Source organism: Mustelus asterias, chromosome 6 (genome assembly GCF_964213995.1).
Source record: "Mustelus asterias chromosome 6, sMusAst1.hap1.1, whole genome shotgun sequence".
Lineage (NCBI taxonomy): Eukaryota > Metazoa > Chordata > Chondrichthyes > Carcharhiniformes > Triakidae > Mustelus > Mustelus asterias.
The window spans coordinates 98822056-98840449 of record NC_135806.1 but is presented as its reverse complement, the minus strand read 5'-3'; the positions used below and the strand labels follow the sequence as shown (position 1 = coordinate 98840449).

General features: G+C 44.2%; 1 protein-coding gene across 1 annotated transcript in view; it reads left to right on the top strand.

Annotated features, from left to right (window-relative positions):
• adgrv1 (adhesion G protein-coupled receptor V1) overlaps nt 1-18394 on the top strand; it is a 504809-nt gene that overhangs the window by 76311 nt on the left and 410104 nt on the right. The window contains exons 15-19 of the mRNA XM_078213879.1: nt 2541-2664; nt 5399-5665; nt 7186-7312; nt 9831-10048; nt 11002-11745. Coding sequence (XP_078070005.1) covers nt 2541-2664; nt 5399-5665; nt 7186-7312; nt 9831-10048; nt 11002-11745 — 1480 coding nt within the window. The remainder of the gene's footprint in view (nt 1-2540; nt 2665-5398; nt 5666-7185; nt 7313-9830; nt 10049-11001; nt 11746-18394) is intronic.

The window sequence follows — 18394 nt, the reverse complement described above, 5'->3', positions numbered from 1 at the left end:
TTTAGCCCTTCTAAGCTCGCTCTTCAACTCCCTCTTAGCCAATCTAAAGCTTTCTAGTGCACTACCCGAGTGCTCACGTCTCATCCGAACATAAGCCTCCTTTTTCTTTTTAACCAACAAAGAAACTTTTTTGGTGCACCACGGTTCCCTAGCCCTACCAATTCCTCCTTGCCTGACAGGGACATACCTATCACAGACTCGCAGTAGCTGCTCCTTGAAAAAACTCCACATGTCGGACGTTCCCAGTCCCTGTAATCTCCTAGTCCAACCTATGTTTCCTAATTCTCTCCTAATAGCCTCATAATTACCCTTCCCCCAGCTAAAACCACTGGCCCGAGGTTCATGCCTATCCCTTTCCATCACTAAGGTGAACGTAACCGAATTGTGGTCACTATCACCAAAATGCACACCAACTTCCAAGTCTAGCACCTGGTCTGGCTCATTTCCCAGCACCAGATCCAATATAGCCTCACCTCTAGTTGGCCTGTCTACATACTGAGTCAAAAAACCTTCCTGCACGCTTTGAACAAAAACTGACCCCTCTAACGAGCTAGAGCTATAACAATTCCAGTCAATATTAGTCAAGTTAAAATCCCCCATAACAATTGCCCTATTACTTTCACTCCTAAGCAGGATTGACTCCGCAATCCTTTCCTCAACCTCTCTAGAACTTTTAGGAGGTCTATAAAAGACTCCCAACAGGGTGACCTCTCCTCTCCTATTTCTAATCTCCGCCCATACTACCTCAACAGATAAGTCCTCATCAAACCTCCTCTCTGACACTGTGATACAATCTCTGACCAATAATGCTACCCCTCCCCCTCTTCTACCTCCTTCCCTACTTCGACTAAAACATTTGAACCCCGGGACCTGCAGCATCCATTCCTGCCCCTGCTCTATCCATGTCTCTGAAATAGCCACAACATCGAAGTCCCAGGTACTGATCCACGCTGCAAGTTCACCCACTTTATTGCGAATACTCCTGGCATTGAAGTATACACATTTCAAACCCTGCTCCACCCCACCTCTGCAATGCCGTGCATTGCAGTCCCCATCCATGCATCCCTCACTTTCAGCCCCACTACTCAGGATCCCTCCCCCCCCCCGAATCAGTTTAAACCTCCCTGCATGGCCTTAGCAAATTTACCCCCCAGGATATTGGTCCCCTTCTGATTAAGGTGTAGACCATCCTTCTCATAGAGGTCACACCTTCCCCAGTACGAGCCCCAATTGCTTAAGTACCTGAACCCCTCCCTCCTGCACCATCCCCTCAGCCATGAATTCAAACCTTCCCTCTCCCTATTCCTCTCTAAACTATCCCGTGGTACAGGCAAGAGTCCAGAGATAACCACTCTGTCAGTCTTGGCCTTTAGTTTCCACCCCAACTCCATAAATCCCTGCCTAATATCCCCTTCCCCTATCCTCCCTATGTCGTGTGTCCCCACATGTACAATAACTTGTGGTTTATCTCCCTCCCCCCTAAGAGTCCTGAATACCCTGTCAGACACATCCCGGACCCCAGCCCCTGGTAGGCAACACACCAACCCTGAGTCCCTACCTTTAGTTCCGACCCTCCTATCTGTCCCCTTAATTGTGGAGTCCCCAATCACAAGGCCCAGTCTTTTACAGCCCCTAACCACCTGAGCTTTCTCACTCGGCTCACCCCCAGAGATCTGCTCTCTATGCTCAGTTGATTCCTCCTCAACTGTAGCCTCCAGCACCGAAAACCTATTATGGAGGGGAACCGCCCCAGGGGATTGTCTTCCCGATTGCTTCTTACCCCTCCTCCTGGCATTGACCCAAGCCTCATTTCTAGGAGTTACTATTTCTCTATAACTCCTATCAACTTCCACCTCCGCCTCCCGAATTATGCGGAGTTCCTCTACCTCCCTGGTAAGGTTCCTCTACCTTACCTGGAGGTAAATAAATTCATGGAGGTATTGTAAATCAATAGTTGGGTCAAGAGGAATAACTTTCCAATATTCAGCAAGCCTCCATGTTTCTATTAATATTAATTAATTTGCTTTGCCAAATTCATCTATCACTTCTACCTCTGATTTTCATTGGAAGCCAAATTATAACCGGGTTGATGTTGATGAGACTTTAATGGTAGAATTTAGAATGCATCATGGATGATGTTTTACTCCAATGGCTTTAAATTTCAATTTGTTGGAATCTTGACCATCCAAAAGTGTTAAAAATTAGGATATGTACTTTGCCATGTGACAGATGCCATCATTTACACAGAGTGCCTGTCTAATTACGAATATTACCACCAGTCATGTCAACATTGGAACAACATATTCTGTGACAAACATAATATTGACCAGGATAATTGAGGCTTGTATGTCTGCAGGAAATGTAATATGCAATAGTCCAATGTTGTTATTCCCCAGAGTATTTGGTTGAATTCTTTATAAATTCCTAATGACTAAAGTGGAAACAAACCTGTAGTTCACTCATTATACAGAAAAAAAACGTTACATAAACTATGAAATTCCAAGTTAATTTGTTTTGTTATCTTTGTAATCTATACCCAGATTCCTGAGGATATAGAATCTTTCAGAGTCATCCTTTGGAATACCACTGGAGGTGCCAGGCTTGGAAGTGTACTTAGTGCGACTCTTTTTATTGATAAAAATGACGATCCTATTTATTTTGAAGGTGTGGTTCACTTCTTAGAAAATTTTCTACATGCATTTTGTTAAATGTCTTCAATTTTTAACCACAAAACTATTATTAATTCTGGATAAAATGAGTTAATAGAGAATTGTGTGGTTTGTGGAATATGTTACTGTCATTTCACCTTTGACCTCACATTTTGAATCAAAGTGGGCAAGTCTCCTTTACAGGTCATAGAATCATAGAATCCTACAGTGCAGAGAGAGACCACTCGGCCCATCGAGTCTGCACCAATCACAATCACACCCAGGCCTTATCCCATAATCCCATGCATTTACCCCAGCTAGTCTCCCTGACACTAAGGGGCAATTTAGCATGGCCAATTCACCTAAACAGCAGAAGGTAGGTGTTAAGGGTAGCTACTCAGACTGACAAAGGGTGGGAAGCAATGTCCCACAAGGATTTGTGCAGGAATCAGTTATTCAAAACTTACACAAACAATTTTGGTTTGGAAATTGGAAATACATCTACAAAACTTGTAGATGACACCAAATTGGAGAGTATATTTAATACTGAGAAAGACAAAGACTGCAATAGAATACAATGAATCATTAATGAATCATTAATGTGGGAGGAAACTGAGCACTCGGAGGAAACCCATGCAGACATGGGGAGAATGTGCAATCTCCACACCAGACAGTGACCCAAGCCAGGAATTGAACCCAGGTCCCTGGGTGAGGCAGCAGTGCTAACTATTGTGCCACTGTGCCGCCTTTTGTTTTTATGTGGAATGAATTACCTAGAAGGTTGACCATTCAACCCAACATATCTATGATACTGTTTATGTTGCGCATGAACTTCCTTCCAACCTCCTTCATCTAACCTACCAGCTTATCTTTCTTTTCCTTTTTTTCTCATATGTTTATTTTTCTTCCCCGTTGTAGCTCTAAGTGCAGCTTTGCTATTTGCCCCAACTGCTTTTGTGGTTCCACATTCTTACTGTTCTTTGGGTAACATACTTCCAAATCTTTTATGCATCATTCCAATGGTACTCTAATATGGCCTTATTAACTTGCTTTGCTACCTTTTGTGGTTGTGTACACCTAGCTCTCATTGCTCCCTATCCCATTTAGACTCTCAACTCTTATTTTCCAAGGAGTACACATGGCCTCCTTATTTTTCTACTAAAATGTAATACCTAACAGTTATCTATCTTGAAATCCATTTACCAATTACACACCCATAGAATCTTAGCAGTGCAGAAGGAGGCCATTTGGCCCCTCGAGTCTGCACTGACTCTGCAAAATAGCATCTTACCCAGGCTCACCCCACCGCCCTATCCCCTTAAACCCGTACATTTACCATGGCAAATCCACCAAACCTATGCATCTTTGGTCACTAAGGGGCAATTTATCATGGCCAATCCACATAATCTGCACATCTTTGACCCATTCTGAGAGTTCATTAATGATTCATTGTATTCTATTGCAGTCTTTGTCTTTCTCAGTATTAAATATACTCTCCAATTTGGTGTCATCTACAAATTTTGTGGTTGTATTTCCAATTTCCAAACCCAAATTGTTTGTGTAAGTTTTGAATAACTGTGATTCCAGCACAAATCCTTGTGGGACATTGCTTCCCACCCTTTGTCAGTCTGAGTAGCTACCCTTAACACCTACCTTCTCTTTTCTGTTTTGTAACCAACTTATATCCATTCTGCTACTTACACTCTGATTTCATATGTTCTGACATTAGTGATGAATCTACCATGTGGTACCTTGTTGAAGGATTTTTAGAAAATTCAAAGCCTTTTGAAATTAGTTAACACATTCACTGCAGTTCTATTGAGCATTGACATTGCAGAAGAGACTGCCAAACTTTTTGACCTTTATATGTAGAAGTATTACCTGCTGACCCCATGGCCCCTAGTCCTAGGTTCCAACCAAATTGTTTCTCCCTCTCTACCCTATCAGTTCCCCTTAATACCTTGAAAACTTTGATCAAATTGCCACACAACTCTCTCAATTCCAGGGAATATATCACAAGTTCACACAATCTATCATAGAATCCTACAGTGCAGAAGGAGGCCATTTGGCCCATCGAGTCTGCACCGATCACAATCCCACCCAGGCTCTATCCCCACAACCCTATGCATTTACCCTAGCTAGTCCCCCTGACACTAAGGGGCAACTTAGCACGGCCAATCCACCTAACTTGCACATCTTTGGATCTTTCTCCTCGTGATTTAAATCCTGGGTGTCCTTTGTGCAGGGATCTGGTTTTATTGAGTATAAGTGATTTTTTTTTGATAAAGATAAAATACTCCAGATGCTAGAATCTGAAACAAAAACAGAAAATGCTGGAAAAGCTCAGCAGGTCTGACAGCATCTGTGGAGAGAGATGGGCTCTGACAAAGGGTCATCCTGACTCGAAACGTTGGCTCTATTCTCTCTCCACAGATGCTGTCAGACCTGCTGAGTTTTTCCAGCATTTTTTGATATTTTTTGATGGCAATCATATGGAAAACATGAACAAAATGGAATATTGCACTTAGTTCATGATTGCTGGAAGACTGACCTGGTATAATATAAGGCAATTTTCTATATCACAGAACTGCTATTCTCCATAAGATACTTGTAAGCACTCTTACAAATCATTTATAAGCATGATATTCACAAAGGTACATTTCTAAGATGGACTATATGAAATGTATTTAATGTTTTGTCAGGTATTTTGCATTGGTGAAACTGACCCTGTTTGATTTGATTAATTTTAGACCCACTTATCCTTCAAGTCCAGGAAGGAAGTGTTGCCAATTTCACAGTTACTAGAAATGGATCTGTTGACTTTGTAGCGACTGTTGTTTACAATGTCCAGAGTGATGGAACCTCCAACAGCGAGGGGGACTTCTTTTCTCTGAGTGACAATACTACACTGGTATTTGAAGTAGGAGAAAGGACTAAGACTATTTCTGTTGTTATTAATGAAGACGATATTCCTGAAACAGATGAAAAATTCTACATTGTGTTGCTTAATTCTACAGGTACCGTTATTTGCCTGTTTTCCTATGGTGGACATTGATTGTTGTTGCAGGCACTGTCTTCAAGACTGGTGTTTTTCTTTTTCTAAATATGAAGAAAAGAGCAAGAATGTAGACAGATAGGTTCTTGATTAATAAGGGGATCAGGGGTTATGGGGAAAATGATGTGGAGATGCCGGCGTTGGACTGGGGTAAACACAGTAAGAAGTTTAACAACACCAGGTTAAAGTCCAACAGGTTTATTTGGTAGCAAAAGCCACACAAGCCACACAAAAGCCACACAAGCCACACACTCTGTTTGTGAACAGAATTCCCACTCACCTGAAGAAGGGGCTTGCAGCTCCGAAAGCTTGTGTGGCTTTTGCTACCAAATAAACCTGTTGGACTTTAACCTGGTGTTGTCAAACTTCTTATTATGGGGAAAAGGCAGGAGAATGGAGATGAGAAAAATATCAGCCATGATTGAATGGTGGAGCAGTCTCGATGGGCCGAGAGGCCTAATTCTGCTCCTATGCCTCATGGTCTAATGGTCTTGTAAGCTATCCAAATAGGTTTCAGCTATTTCAGCTAATTTAGATTAATATGGTTAAATTAAGATTTATGGGTAGTGATAAAATAAACATTAAGTTTGCTCACAATGAGCAGCATTTTGATGAAAATATTTTGGTATTTAAATAACTAACAGTATTGTTTACCTGTTCTACCAAAATGAAATAGATCATTAATTCCATATAGTATATTAATTTCTGAGACCTTGCGCGGGACTTTCCAGATGCGCTCACCCCAAAGCTGGAAAATCCCGTCCAAGGTCAGTGGATCTTTGTATGTTCCATGTCCCGCTTGTTATAATTCCTGTGGCGGGTGCGACGGGAAAATTCTGGCCCTTGAGACATCTTGAAAAAAACTGTTCATTATTAATTGAATACCACCAAATATTAGGGCATTCGTCATTGTTTCAAGCAAATGGAACTTTCTGCCACTTTTTTGTAGACCTATAGTAGGTGGGACACAGACCATGCATTCCAGTCTTGGGACGAGCCAGAAAATCCCACCCCTAGTTAATAAAGCATTAATACCAAGGTTGAGCACTAGTGACAGGACATTGGACTAATTTCTGTTGGACTAAAATTGGAATATGGTAGGATTGTTTTTGTGGAAGGAATAAACCTGAAGGATCCTCCTCATTTGAACCAGTCTTGTGCTTTTAAGGGATGATTTATGCTGTTTGCTATTTATAGTTAAATTTTAAATGTGTATTTTTAAAAAATGCATTTACAATGCATGGCTTAATTATAGTGAAATCATCAATGCATTTTTCAAGCTAATGCTCATAATTTCACTGCATTTAATGAATAAGATAATTGTTCCTTTGGATATACTGATTTCTGTTCAGCATCACCATGGTATTATTTATGTAGGAAACCAACACCCCAAATTAATTTGTGAAGTCGGTAATCTCATCAGCTGACTTTGTCTCTTGTTCAGAAAGCATATTGAGCATTGGGTCTCATGTCTTGTTGTAGGAGATACTGTTGTGCATGGGGCCACACAAGCTACAGTTATTATTGAAGCAAATGATGATCCTAATGGAATCTTTTCACTTGAACCTTTTGAAAAGTTTGTATTCGAAGGACTGACCAACAGTTTTATGTAAGTAGTAGAACTTAATTATTTTAAAAAAAGCTTCAATATCAAATTTGAAAGTAGAATGAAATTCAAATCATCTTCCAACCTGGAGGGGTGTGTAAGCTTATGTGCACTGTCCCAGCAATTGAAAAAAAAATACTTTGAAATAAATCTTGGTAATCTCTTGCACTAGAAAAAATAACATGCTGGTTAAATATTTTGACTGCATCTTTTCATTATAGCTTTGTACTTTATATATTCTGGGACTGAAATTCAAACTGTGCCATTGTAGCACCTCACATGCTGGGATGGAGGCAGAACAAGGATAGGATTTAAGCCCCAATTAGACAATGAATTGATTGCTTTCTAATATACCTGGTGGGAATTGAGGAGAACTGGCAGATGGGGATTGGAGTAGTAAAATGCACTGCTGCTGAATGAGGGGCTCAGAACATTGGGGGAGATGTATTGAGGTAAAAGGTGTAGGAGGGCTGGATTTTGGGAGTTGGAGATGCTCCAAGTGTATTTTTGCAGCTAATGGTGGCTGTAGCAGTGAGTGCTACCTCCTGGAACAAAATGATTATTTTGCTGTGCAGCACAAGGTTTAACACCCTCAGCAGAGGAATTAGGATAAGCGATCTACTTCTGCTTTCCTTTCCTTGTAGTGATTTTAAAATGTGGCATCCTTGATTATTAGCCTCATGATGACAGAGGATTTAGAAGTGAAAGAGGTGAAACATTGTAGAGCAGAAGCTTTGCAGAAGTCAACTCTGTTAATTGTATAAATTGAGGTTAGAAGAATTCCCTTGTAAGACCTCTTCGCACTTGTGAGATACTATTGTGAGGACCCAAAGCAACAGCCATGTGTTGTCCCACGCCCGCCACAGTATGCCCATCACCCTGACCCCAATCACCCGCAATGTATTCCCTGACACCCCCAGGGATTTACTAACCCCATCAACATCCAATAAACCCTGCACATCTAATTAGACCCGATCCAATTCCTGCCCCTTAGCCCAGCAGCGGTCCTGAGCTGAACCCCTCTGCTCACGCTGACCTTGGATCCCCCCCGCCTGACCTCCCGTCCCCCTCCGCCTGACCTCCCGTACCCCTCCGCCCGACCTCCTGTCCCCCTCCACCCGATCTCTCGTCCCCCTCCGCCCGACCTCCCGTCCCCCTCCGCCCGACCTCCCGTCCCCCTCCGTCTGACCTCCCGTCCCCCTCCGCCCGACCTCCCGTGCCCTTCCGCCCGACCTCGGAACCCCCTCCGCCCGAGCTCCCGTCCCCCTCCGCCCGACCTCCCGTCCCCCTCCGCCCGAGCTCCCGTCCCCCTCTGCCCGACCTCCTGTCCCCCTCCGCCCGACCTCCCGTCCCCCTCCACCCAACCTCCCGTCCTCCTCCGCCCGACCTCCCGTCCCCCTCCGCCCGACCTCCCGTCCCCCTCCGCCCGACCTCCCGTCCCCCTCCGCCCGACCTCCCGTCCCCCTCCGTCCGACCTCCCGTCCCCCTCCGCCCGACCTCCCGTCCCCCTCCGCCCGACCTCCCGTCCCCCTCCGCCCGACCTCCCGTCCCCCTCCGCCCGACCTCCCGTCCCCATCCGCCCGACCTCCCGTCCCCCTCCGCCCGACCCTTCGGCCGACCTCCCACCCCTCTCCGATCCTTTGATCCCGCTCATCTGAACTCTGATTCCCCCCACCCCGACCTCTGACCCTCTGTCCCGACTTCTGATCTCCAGTCTAACGTCTGATGCCCCACTCAACCTCTGACGGCCTCGTACCATGACCTTCAATCCCCACACCCCATCCACCTCACCCCAAGCCTAACTTCCAACCTCCCCACCCAACGACCTTTGACATTCCCTCACCTGCGATCTCTGGTTTTCCCCCGCTCCTGACCACCTGACCTTGACCTCCATCCACTCTCAGGATGCCCTCGACCCTTCCCAGCCTTGACCTACGAACCCCCCCAACTTCCCATTCCCCACCTAAGCCTGACTTCCAATCACCTGTCCCACTGCTGAAGCTGCAGCTTCTCCACTGATCCAATCCCCTCACCCCGACCTCAGCAATCCCCTTCGGCACCATCAAAACCCTTCAACCTCAACCCTATGCCACCACCCACCCCCCCACACACCCTCCTCCCACCCACCTCAAACCTTCAATTACCCAACTCCTATCCACTTATCTGGTACTTCTCCCTTGCCTGTCAATTTCACTGTGTCTTTAAACATACCTGCTGTAAGGCAGCTTGTGCAGCAAGAAAGGACATGGCCTCCTTGACTTTGTTGGAGTTGGAATGTGCTGGGGAATGATTCAGTGCAGACCCCAAGCAGCCCCCGCAATTGCAAGTGTCAGTGTAAATGTCAAGGCCAGGTAAATATGTATTTATTTCCTGTAATGCTTGCGGGCCATCTCTTTCTGATGCTGGAAGGAAGTAATTTCACACCTTTTTAAGTGTTCATTTTATTTAACATATGCCAACCCAAACCATTAAAACATGAGTGAAATGTTGTCCTCCATTTTGTTCTCCTGCTTACAAACAGGATTTTAAGACAACGAGGAATATTTGGCAATGTTTCCATTTCATGGCAACTGTTTATCAATGACTCTTTCGTGGAACCTGGGCAAGAGTTTTTAGAAACATCCGGAATTGTGCTGTTCACAACTGGAGAACATGCCCGTCCTATCACACTCTATGCCCTTGCTGATGGAATTCCAGAGTTTGATGAAACTTATGTTCTGAGGTTGTTAAATGCTTCAGGTATGTGCTTCAAGCAAGGTCTTTTGAAGGAGTATTTTATTTTACATATTGCAAAGGTATTGCAGTGCTCTCTTGTGCCAGCATTTGTTCTCTATCCCTATTTGCTCTTCAGCCATGAGGCAGCTATGCGTCAACAACATGTTATGGGTCTGGAGGGTAGGTATGGGTGGCAGATTTCCTTCCCTAAAGGGACATGAGCAAACCAGATGGGTTTTTACAACAATTGATAATCGTTGTCATGGTCACCGTTAGCTTTATATTTCAGATTGATTAATTGAGATTAAATTGCAGCAGTTGGTGGGGACCATCTGTGACCCTCACCAGTGAGGACCTCCACTTGTGAAGTTCGAAAGCTAAGTAAGCCTAGACTATTATGTCCCAGGCTCACTAATGATGTTAAAATAAGTTTACAGATATCTAAATCAGCCTCGTACCCTGTCCTGGCGTGAGGCTGATTACGCCGGCAGGCCAGGACTGGTAATATCGCGAGAAGAGAGAAAGCAGCTGCAAACCTGATTTTTCACCTTTCCCGTCCACTTCGCTACTTGACCAGCACAGCAGGGCGGAAAGATCGCACCCTTTATCTTTTAGTTTCTTTGCAGGAGTTCAGGTGTTTGTGAATAAAAAGACAACATAATCTTGTGTAAAAGTTGATTTTAAAAATCTGGAATTAAAAGTCTAATGATGACCATGAAACCACCCATCTGGTTCACTAGGAATCTGCCGTCCTTACCTGGTCTGGCCTACATGTGATTCCAGACCCACAACAATGTGGTTGTCTCTTGAATGCCTCTTACAAATGGCCTAGTAAGCCATTCAGTTCAAGGGCAATTAGGGATGGTCAATAAATGTTGGCCCAGCCAGCGACACCCACATCCCAAGAATGAATTTAAAAACAATTTTGCAGAAGAATCATCTTGGAGAAATTAATTATCTTTTTGTTGGCTTTATAGGAGGATTTCCTGGGCCTGGTGCACAATTATCAAATGGAAGCTTAAGTGCTAATGTTGTGATTCCATTTAATGATGATCCTTTTGGAGTTTTTGTTCTGGATTCAGAAAGCCAAGAGAGGGATGTTGCAGAAGATGTCCTGTCAGTTGATGACATGTCTTCTATTACAAACTTCACCATTCTGCGACAAAAAGGCACATTTGGGGATGTACGAATTGGATGGGAGATACTGTCCAATGCCTTCAGACACGGGCTGCCTGAAATGACAGACCTTATCCTAGTTGGAACGTTTCCCAGTTCTGTTGAATTACGGCCTCATGCAAGGCGACATCGCACGGGTACAGATGCTCTTTACTTTAGTGGAGCTGAAGGTGTTTATGGAACCATTAACCCGGAGTATCATCCGAGGATGAATAATACAGTTGCAAATTTTACATTATCTGCATGGATGATACCTAATTCCAACACTGATGGGTTTATCATCTCAAAAACAAACAACAATGGCAGCATTTATTACGCTCTGAAAGTGATGACAAATGAATCCGCTGTGTCAATAATGTTCCACTATACTCTGTTCGGGTCAAATGTTACTCATATTGCCACAGTTACTGCGTCGAAGCATTTGGAAGAAAAGACTTGGATACACGTTATAATCATGGTGGATGATGGGCTAATTGAATTTTATTTGGATGGGACTCTGGTTCCTGATGGCATTAAGAGTCTCAAAGGGGAAACAATTGCCGATGGTAAGTGTTAAAAACTGATGATCATATCCAGTTTAATGGTGCCGTTTGCCAATTTGGGGCGATGGCATTTTTGATATCAATGATAAGTCGTCAGTGTGAAAGAAACAGTGCTCATGTTGCCAAGAGCTTGTCATCAAATCAAGTGATTTTGAATGCGGTCTTTTGTGACAGTGATATTTCTGGTGACAGTTTGAAGATGGCTATGCTGTTTGCTTCTTAATGACCAAGTGGCTAAAATGACCGTACCCATCCTATGCAAGTTGGCAGTGTTTATTGAACCTCTGTTCTATATGGACCTTCCTGTATCATTTGGAAAGGTACTGTCAGACAACGAAAAAGCCACCAACTTTCGATAATTGCAATTAAAATGGTTGGAGAAATGAGACCAAACAAATGCTAATCCAGCCATAACATCTCGTAAAGGAGAGACACAAAATCTGATTTGTAATGTACATTTCCCAGAGACCATAAGGGACAGAAGTACACCATTTGGCCCATTGAATCTGCTCAGCCATTCAATGTGATCATGACTGATTTGATATGATAATCCTCAACTCCACTTTCCTGGTTTATCCCCATAACCCATGTGAATAATAAGCTATTGATCATAAATAAATTAATATGTTTATTAAATCCATTTTCAACACATTGTGGTTGAAAAGTAGGTCAGCCAATGAGCACAAACCGAGCTGCCACAGAGACCTATTGTTGGCTATAATTTTCACTACTGTATTTTTTTGATGGGGACCAGTTGTAATCACCGCTGGTGGGAACCTCTCCTGGAGGTTGGGGGGCGCGGGGGGGGGGGGGGGGGGGGGGGGGGTTGTGGGGTTGAAACAGCAATTTCAATATTATAATCAGCCTCGCGCCGATTTCCAGTGCGGAACTGATTGTGTCAGAAAACATTGCCTGGGAGACTCGCAATCAACTGGATGCTGCTTGTGAATCCCGCTACTGGCCCTCCGCTGATGTCTCCCGACCCGCTGCACTACTCGAGCAGTGCAGCGGGCCGGGAGAATCGTCCCGATTATCTTAAGAGCCTTTTTGAAGCTGTGCTCTAACTGACAATGGTGATTAATTCGATCGGGGGCATTCTTTCTCTTGGAGGTTTCTTTTCCCAGAGAGCAGTGGAAGCTTGGTCGTTGAATTTATTTAAGGCAGAGTTAGACAGATTTTTCATAAACAAGGGAGTCCAGGGTTATGGAGAGCAGACAGGAAAGTGGAGTTGAGACCACAGAATCAGATTAGCCACAATCTTATCAAATGGTGGAGGAGTCTCAGAAGGCCAAATGACCTACTTCTGCTCCTAAGTCCAAATGTTGTGATTACTGGCTTGTACAGCTCAGAGGCAATGTAGCTGATTTTTGTCCTCTGTTCTAAGTAAGTTTTAAATAAGTCAGAACTAATGAAAATGCTACCCAAGAGAACAAGTGCAAAGGGCATCCCATTTTCTGGTCTAAGCTCACTCGCATGAGTGATTCACGATTGGTTTTTCTGTAATATTATCCAACCCTTGAGAGACCCATCCTTCCTTGACAGTGGGTAGTAGTAGGCAGCCGAGGCATATAGCTGGTCAAAGCAATCCTATTATGCTCTGTCAAGATCATGGCACTCTTGGATCCCAATTGGCAGCTTTGGTAACAGGTGGAAAGCCTGGGGCAGCGTCTTATCACACTCACCTGCTGAGACACAGTTGATGGTAAATGCCGAGCTGTCCAAATCCCAAAGGGAAACAGCTGCCAAAATGTTTTTGCAATTTGCATGTTATGAGGCGAGTTCTCAAATCAGGAATTTGTGTGTTCGACCCAGTTGTGATGATTTATATTAAAGTACATGTTTTTTTTAAAAAACAAAAAAAATTACTCTTAAGCACAAGAATGGTTTCACATCATGAACAGTTCTTTTGAATTGTTCCAAAATATCTTAACTTAAATTACCCTCAGAGTTATCCTCCCACTTTTCTGTTTAGCACGACTATTATAAATCTTTAAGTTTATAGAATTTCAGTAAATTTTACCACAAAGTGCTCATTTTCTTAGAGGGTGGTCCTCTGAGGCTGACAGATTCTCCAGGCCTGGGTCTTGTTCATACTGTCTTATGGGAGTTCTAACCAACTATCCTGCAGCACGTTGGCACAGTGGTTAGCACTGCTGCTCCAGGGACCCGGGTTTGATTCCTTGGGTAACTGTCTGTGTGGATTTTGCATTTTCTCCCCGTGTCTGCATGGGTTTCCTCTGGGTGCTCAGGTTTCCTCCTGGAAATGTTAACCTGGATGCAATGCTGGTGTGACACCAGCAGCAAACATCTCCACTTCTGATCTTATGATGGAGGGAAGGTTATTGATGAAGCAGCTGAAGATGTTGGACCGAGGACACTACCCTGAGGAATTCCTGCAGTGATGTTCTGGGACTGAGAACATTGACCTCCATCAACCACAACCACCTTCCTTTCTGCTAGGTGTGACTCTGACCATGGAGAGTTTTTCCCTTATTCCCACTGACACCAGTTTAACCAGGGCACCTTGGTGCCACGCTCAGTCAAATACTGTCTTGATGTCAAGGACAGTTACTCTCACCTCATCGCTTGAGTTTAGCTCTTTTGTCCCTGTTTGGACCCAGGCTATAATGAGGTTAGGAACTGAGAAGCCCTGGCGGAACCTAAACTAAGCATCAATTAAGCTTGTTATTGCTGAGTAGTTTTCTCACTTGATAGAATTGTCCACGACACCTTTACTGATGTTTGAGAGTAGACTGATAGGAGATAACTTGCCAGGTTGGATTTGTCATGATTTTTGTGGACAGGACACATGCGCAATTTTCCACATCACTGGGTATGTGCCAGTGTTTTAGTTGTATTGGAGCAGCTTGGCTACGGCCAGAGCATTGTCATTGATAACAGAGACGTGACGGCTAGTTCTGTAGCACAAGTCTTCAGCATGGTTGCTGAAAGATTGTCAGGGCCCTTAGCCTTTGCTTTCGGCCCAGCACCTTCAGCCATTTCTTGATATCACGTGGAATGAATAGAATTGGCTGAAGACTGGCATTATAACGCTGACGACCTCTTGAGGTCAAAATCTATCCCATTTAGTACAATGGTAGTTCCATCGTAGGACTGTGTGGTGGTCACTCTCACCAATACTTGGGACAGATACATCTGTGAGTGGGTAGGTTGTTGAGGATAAGTTCAAGTCGGGGTTTCCCTCTTGTTGGTTCTCTTATCGCCTGCTGCAGACCCAGTCTAGCAGCAATGTTCTTTCAGACTTGGCCGGATTGGTCAGTAGCGGCACTACCAATGTCCATCTTGGTGATGGACATTAAAGTCCCCCACCCAGAGTACATCCTGTATCCTTACCACCCTCAGTGATTTTTCCAGTTGGCGTTTAACATGGAGGAATACTGATTAATCAGCTGAGGGGGGCACATTAGGTGGTAATCAGCAGGATGTTTCTTTCCCCATGTTTGACCTGATGCCATGATACTTCATGGGGTTCTAAGTTAATGTTGAGGACTCTTAGGGCAACTGCTCCTCATTGTATACCACCTCTGGTGGATCTGTCCTGCTGGTGGGGGAGGTTATACCCAGGGATGGTGATGGTGGTGTCAGAGCCATAGTTGGACTGATGGAGTCATCCCTTATTGATAAGGGATAATTGACTAGTTTGTAGGACAGCTCTACCAATTTTGACCCAAGTGCCAGATGTTAATAAGGAAGACTTTGCAGGGATGACAGGGCTGGGTGTGCCATTGTAGTTTCTGGTTTCTGTACAGTTGAGTGACTTGCTGCACCATTTCAGAGGACATTTAAAAATCAACCACATTGCTGTGGGTCTGGAGTCACATAGGAATTAGGAGCAGATGTCGGCAATTCAGCCCTTCAAACCTGCTCCACCATTCAATCAGATCATGCTGATCTCTGCAGGCCAGATTAGGAAAGGACAGCAACTTACTTTCTCGAAAGGATACTAGTAAAGCAGATGAGATTTTTTAATGATCACAATGTTTCTGTGGCCACTGTTAAACTAGCTTTTAATTCCAGATTAATTTATGAATTTAAATTCCACCAGCTGCTGCAGTAGGCTTTGAACCCATGTCCCAAGTGTATTCGCCTGGGTTTCTGGATTACAGTGACATTAGCACTATGCCAGTGCCTTCCCTACCTAGGCAGCAGACACGATGCATTTGTTCTCCAGCAGTCTGCTATACCAACTGCATTTGAACTAACACAGCAAAAAGAAGAATGACTATTTGCTGCCAAGGGCAATCCACTGACCACATGGCTCATGACTCTGTACAACCCAGGCATGTTCAGCATGCAGACAATGGGGTGATAAATGACAAGTAACATTTGTGCCACAGGCAATGAGCATTCCCAACAAGAGGGAATCTAACCATCTTCCTTTGACATTCAATGGGATAACCATAGCTGAATCCCCCACCATCAACATCCTGGGGTTGCCATTGACCAGAAAAATAGCCTGACCAAACAGCGAAATATTGTAGCTGCAATAACACTCAAGAAGCTTGACACTAGCCAGGACAAAGCACCTTAGCTTGATTAGCATCCCATCCACCAGCTTAAACTTCAGGGTGGGATCTTGAGCCCGTACTCTCCATCCGCGAGATCGCCGGTGTTGCTCAAGATCTGGCAAAACCGCATCTCGCTGGTGAGATCACGATGTCCGATTTTTGCTGCCCCTTGCTGGTAATATAAGTAGATTCACAACCATAATGGATAAGAACCTGATTTCAATGCAATTTAATAAATTTAAATCCAATGAAACACCCCCTCGCCAGATTATCCCCCACATGAGATTCTCTTAATTTACAACAGCTTCACTCAGATGTGAATATGACGAGGGTATCCCTCTGGGACGCATAGATCAATATAGCTGCTGGGAGAGAGGGACATAGCCTGGCAGTGTCCTGGCAATACCACCCCCCACCCCCCCCTCCCCCCCCCCCCCCCCCCCCCCCCCCTCCAGCAGTGTCCCCTGGCACAGTTGGCACTACCAGGGCAAGTTCTAGGAGGAGTTTCATGTGTGGGGACTTAATCTAGTTGTGGAAAGAAGGGGATACCAGGGATGATTTGAGGGGGGTTGGTGGGCGGGACTGCAGAAGGGGGGATGCCAGGGATGATGGGGAGGTGAGGTTGCGAGAGGCCACAGATACCTTTGTGGTGGAGGGGGGAGCTATATTTATTTATTGCCCTATTGCCACAATCTCAGTGGAGCTAGTTCCTGGCTCTAAGTATCCACATCCCACCAGAGTGACAGCGCAAATCAAGTCCTCCTTTTGCAGTTAAAGGAACAAAATCTGGAGAGAAAACAGGCCAGTGGAGCTGACAGGTTCCACACCAGTTTTCTCACCAGCATTGCCACTCTACCAAATTCTCATAAGATTCTGCCCTTGCCCTTCCGCTGTCAGAGAAGAGTGGCAGTAGTATGTTCCATCTACAAGATGCACTGCAGCAACTCACCAAGGATCCTTTGAAGCATCTTCCAAACCTACAACCTCTGCCACATAGAAGGGCAAGGGCAGCAGATGCATGGGAAAATCTGACTGCAAGCTCCCCTCCAAGTCGCACACCATCCTGACTTGGAACTATATCGCCGTTCCTTCACTGTCGCTGGGTCAAAATCAATTACCTCCCCAACATGACTCTGAGTGTATGTACACCACATGGAGTGCAGTGGTTTGAGAAGGTGACTCTCTCTACCACATTCTCAAGAACAATTAGGGGTGGGCAAAAAACGCTGGACTTCCCAAGAACGAATATATTCAAAAATGGAACGCCATGCCACCTCACTAAATGTGATAGAACAGGCCAGAGGAGAGTTGAAACAGCCCTTTCACTGCCTGTAATGCTCGGGTTTGATTTCATTAATATAGCTGAAGATAATTTAATCAGCAAAAATATGCATTTATAAACAGCCCTTTCACTGCCTGTAATGCTCGGGTTTGATTTCATTAATATAGCTGAAGATAATTTAATCAGCAAAAATATGCATTTATAAAACAGGGTTTCTACCCTGGTTTAAAACCAGAGTTAAAATAACTATAACCTGCTTAAATAAATTGTATTGAATCACTTCATCGGTTAATTGTTGTGTACCTGTCAGTTTCTTATATAAAAAAAAGTTCACAACAGAAAGTTAGTGTGTGATGAGTGGTGCCTGTGCATCTAAGAAGGTGAGTACAATTGAAAAGCCTCCACCAATCAGTGGAATCTCGCAGTTTTGATCTGAGGTTGTGGCCAAGTTTGTGGATAGAGTTTGATTTGGGCAAATTGAGTCTTGGGCCAGTGTAAAAGATCATGGAAAATACAAAGATTAGTGATTTTGTGTATAACATGCTCATGTTTAAAATTCCATGATCTTTTGCACTGTTTTGGCTGATTCTGTCCAGATAGTGTTGATATTGTTTGTGGAAACTCCTCCCTGCGAGCAATGTCCTTCTAAAAATCCCATTTGAGCACCGACAAATGTAACCTTCATTCTTTTGTCAGTCGAAAAACATAACACAAGGTTATAATACTTCATTTGAACAATTTTCCATGCTGTAAAATGGCATTTCATCCAATTTATGTTGTGACCTTGATCTGCTTGTCGTTATTTTTCATATCTAAGTTTTCTATGTCTGCAGATTAATGC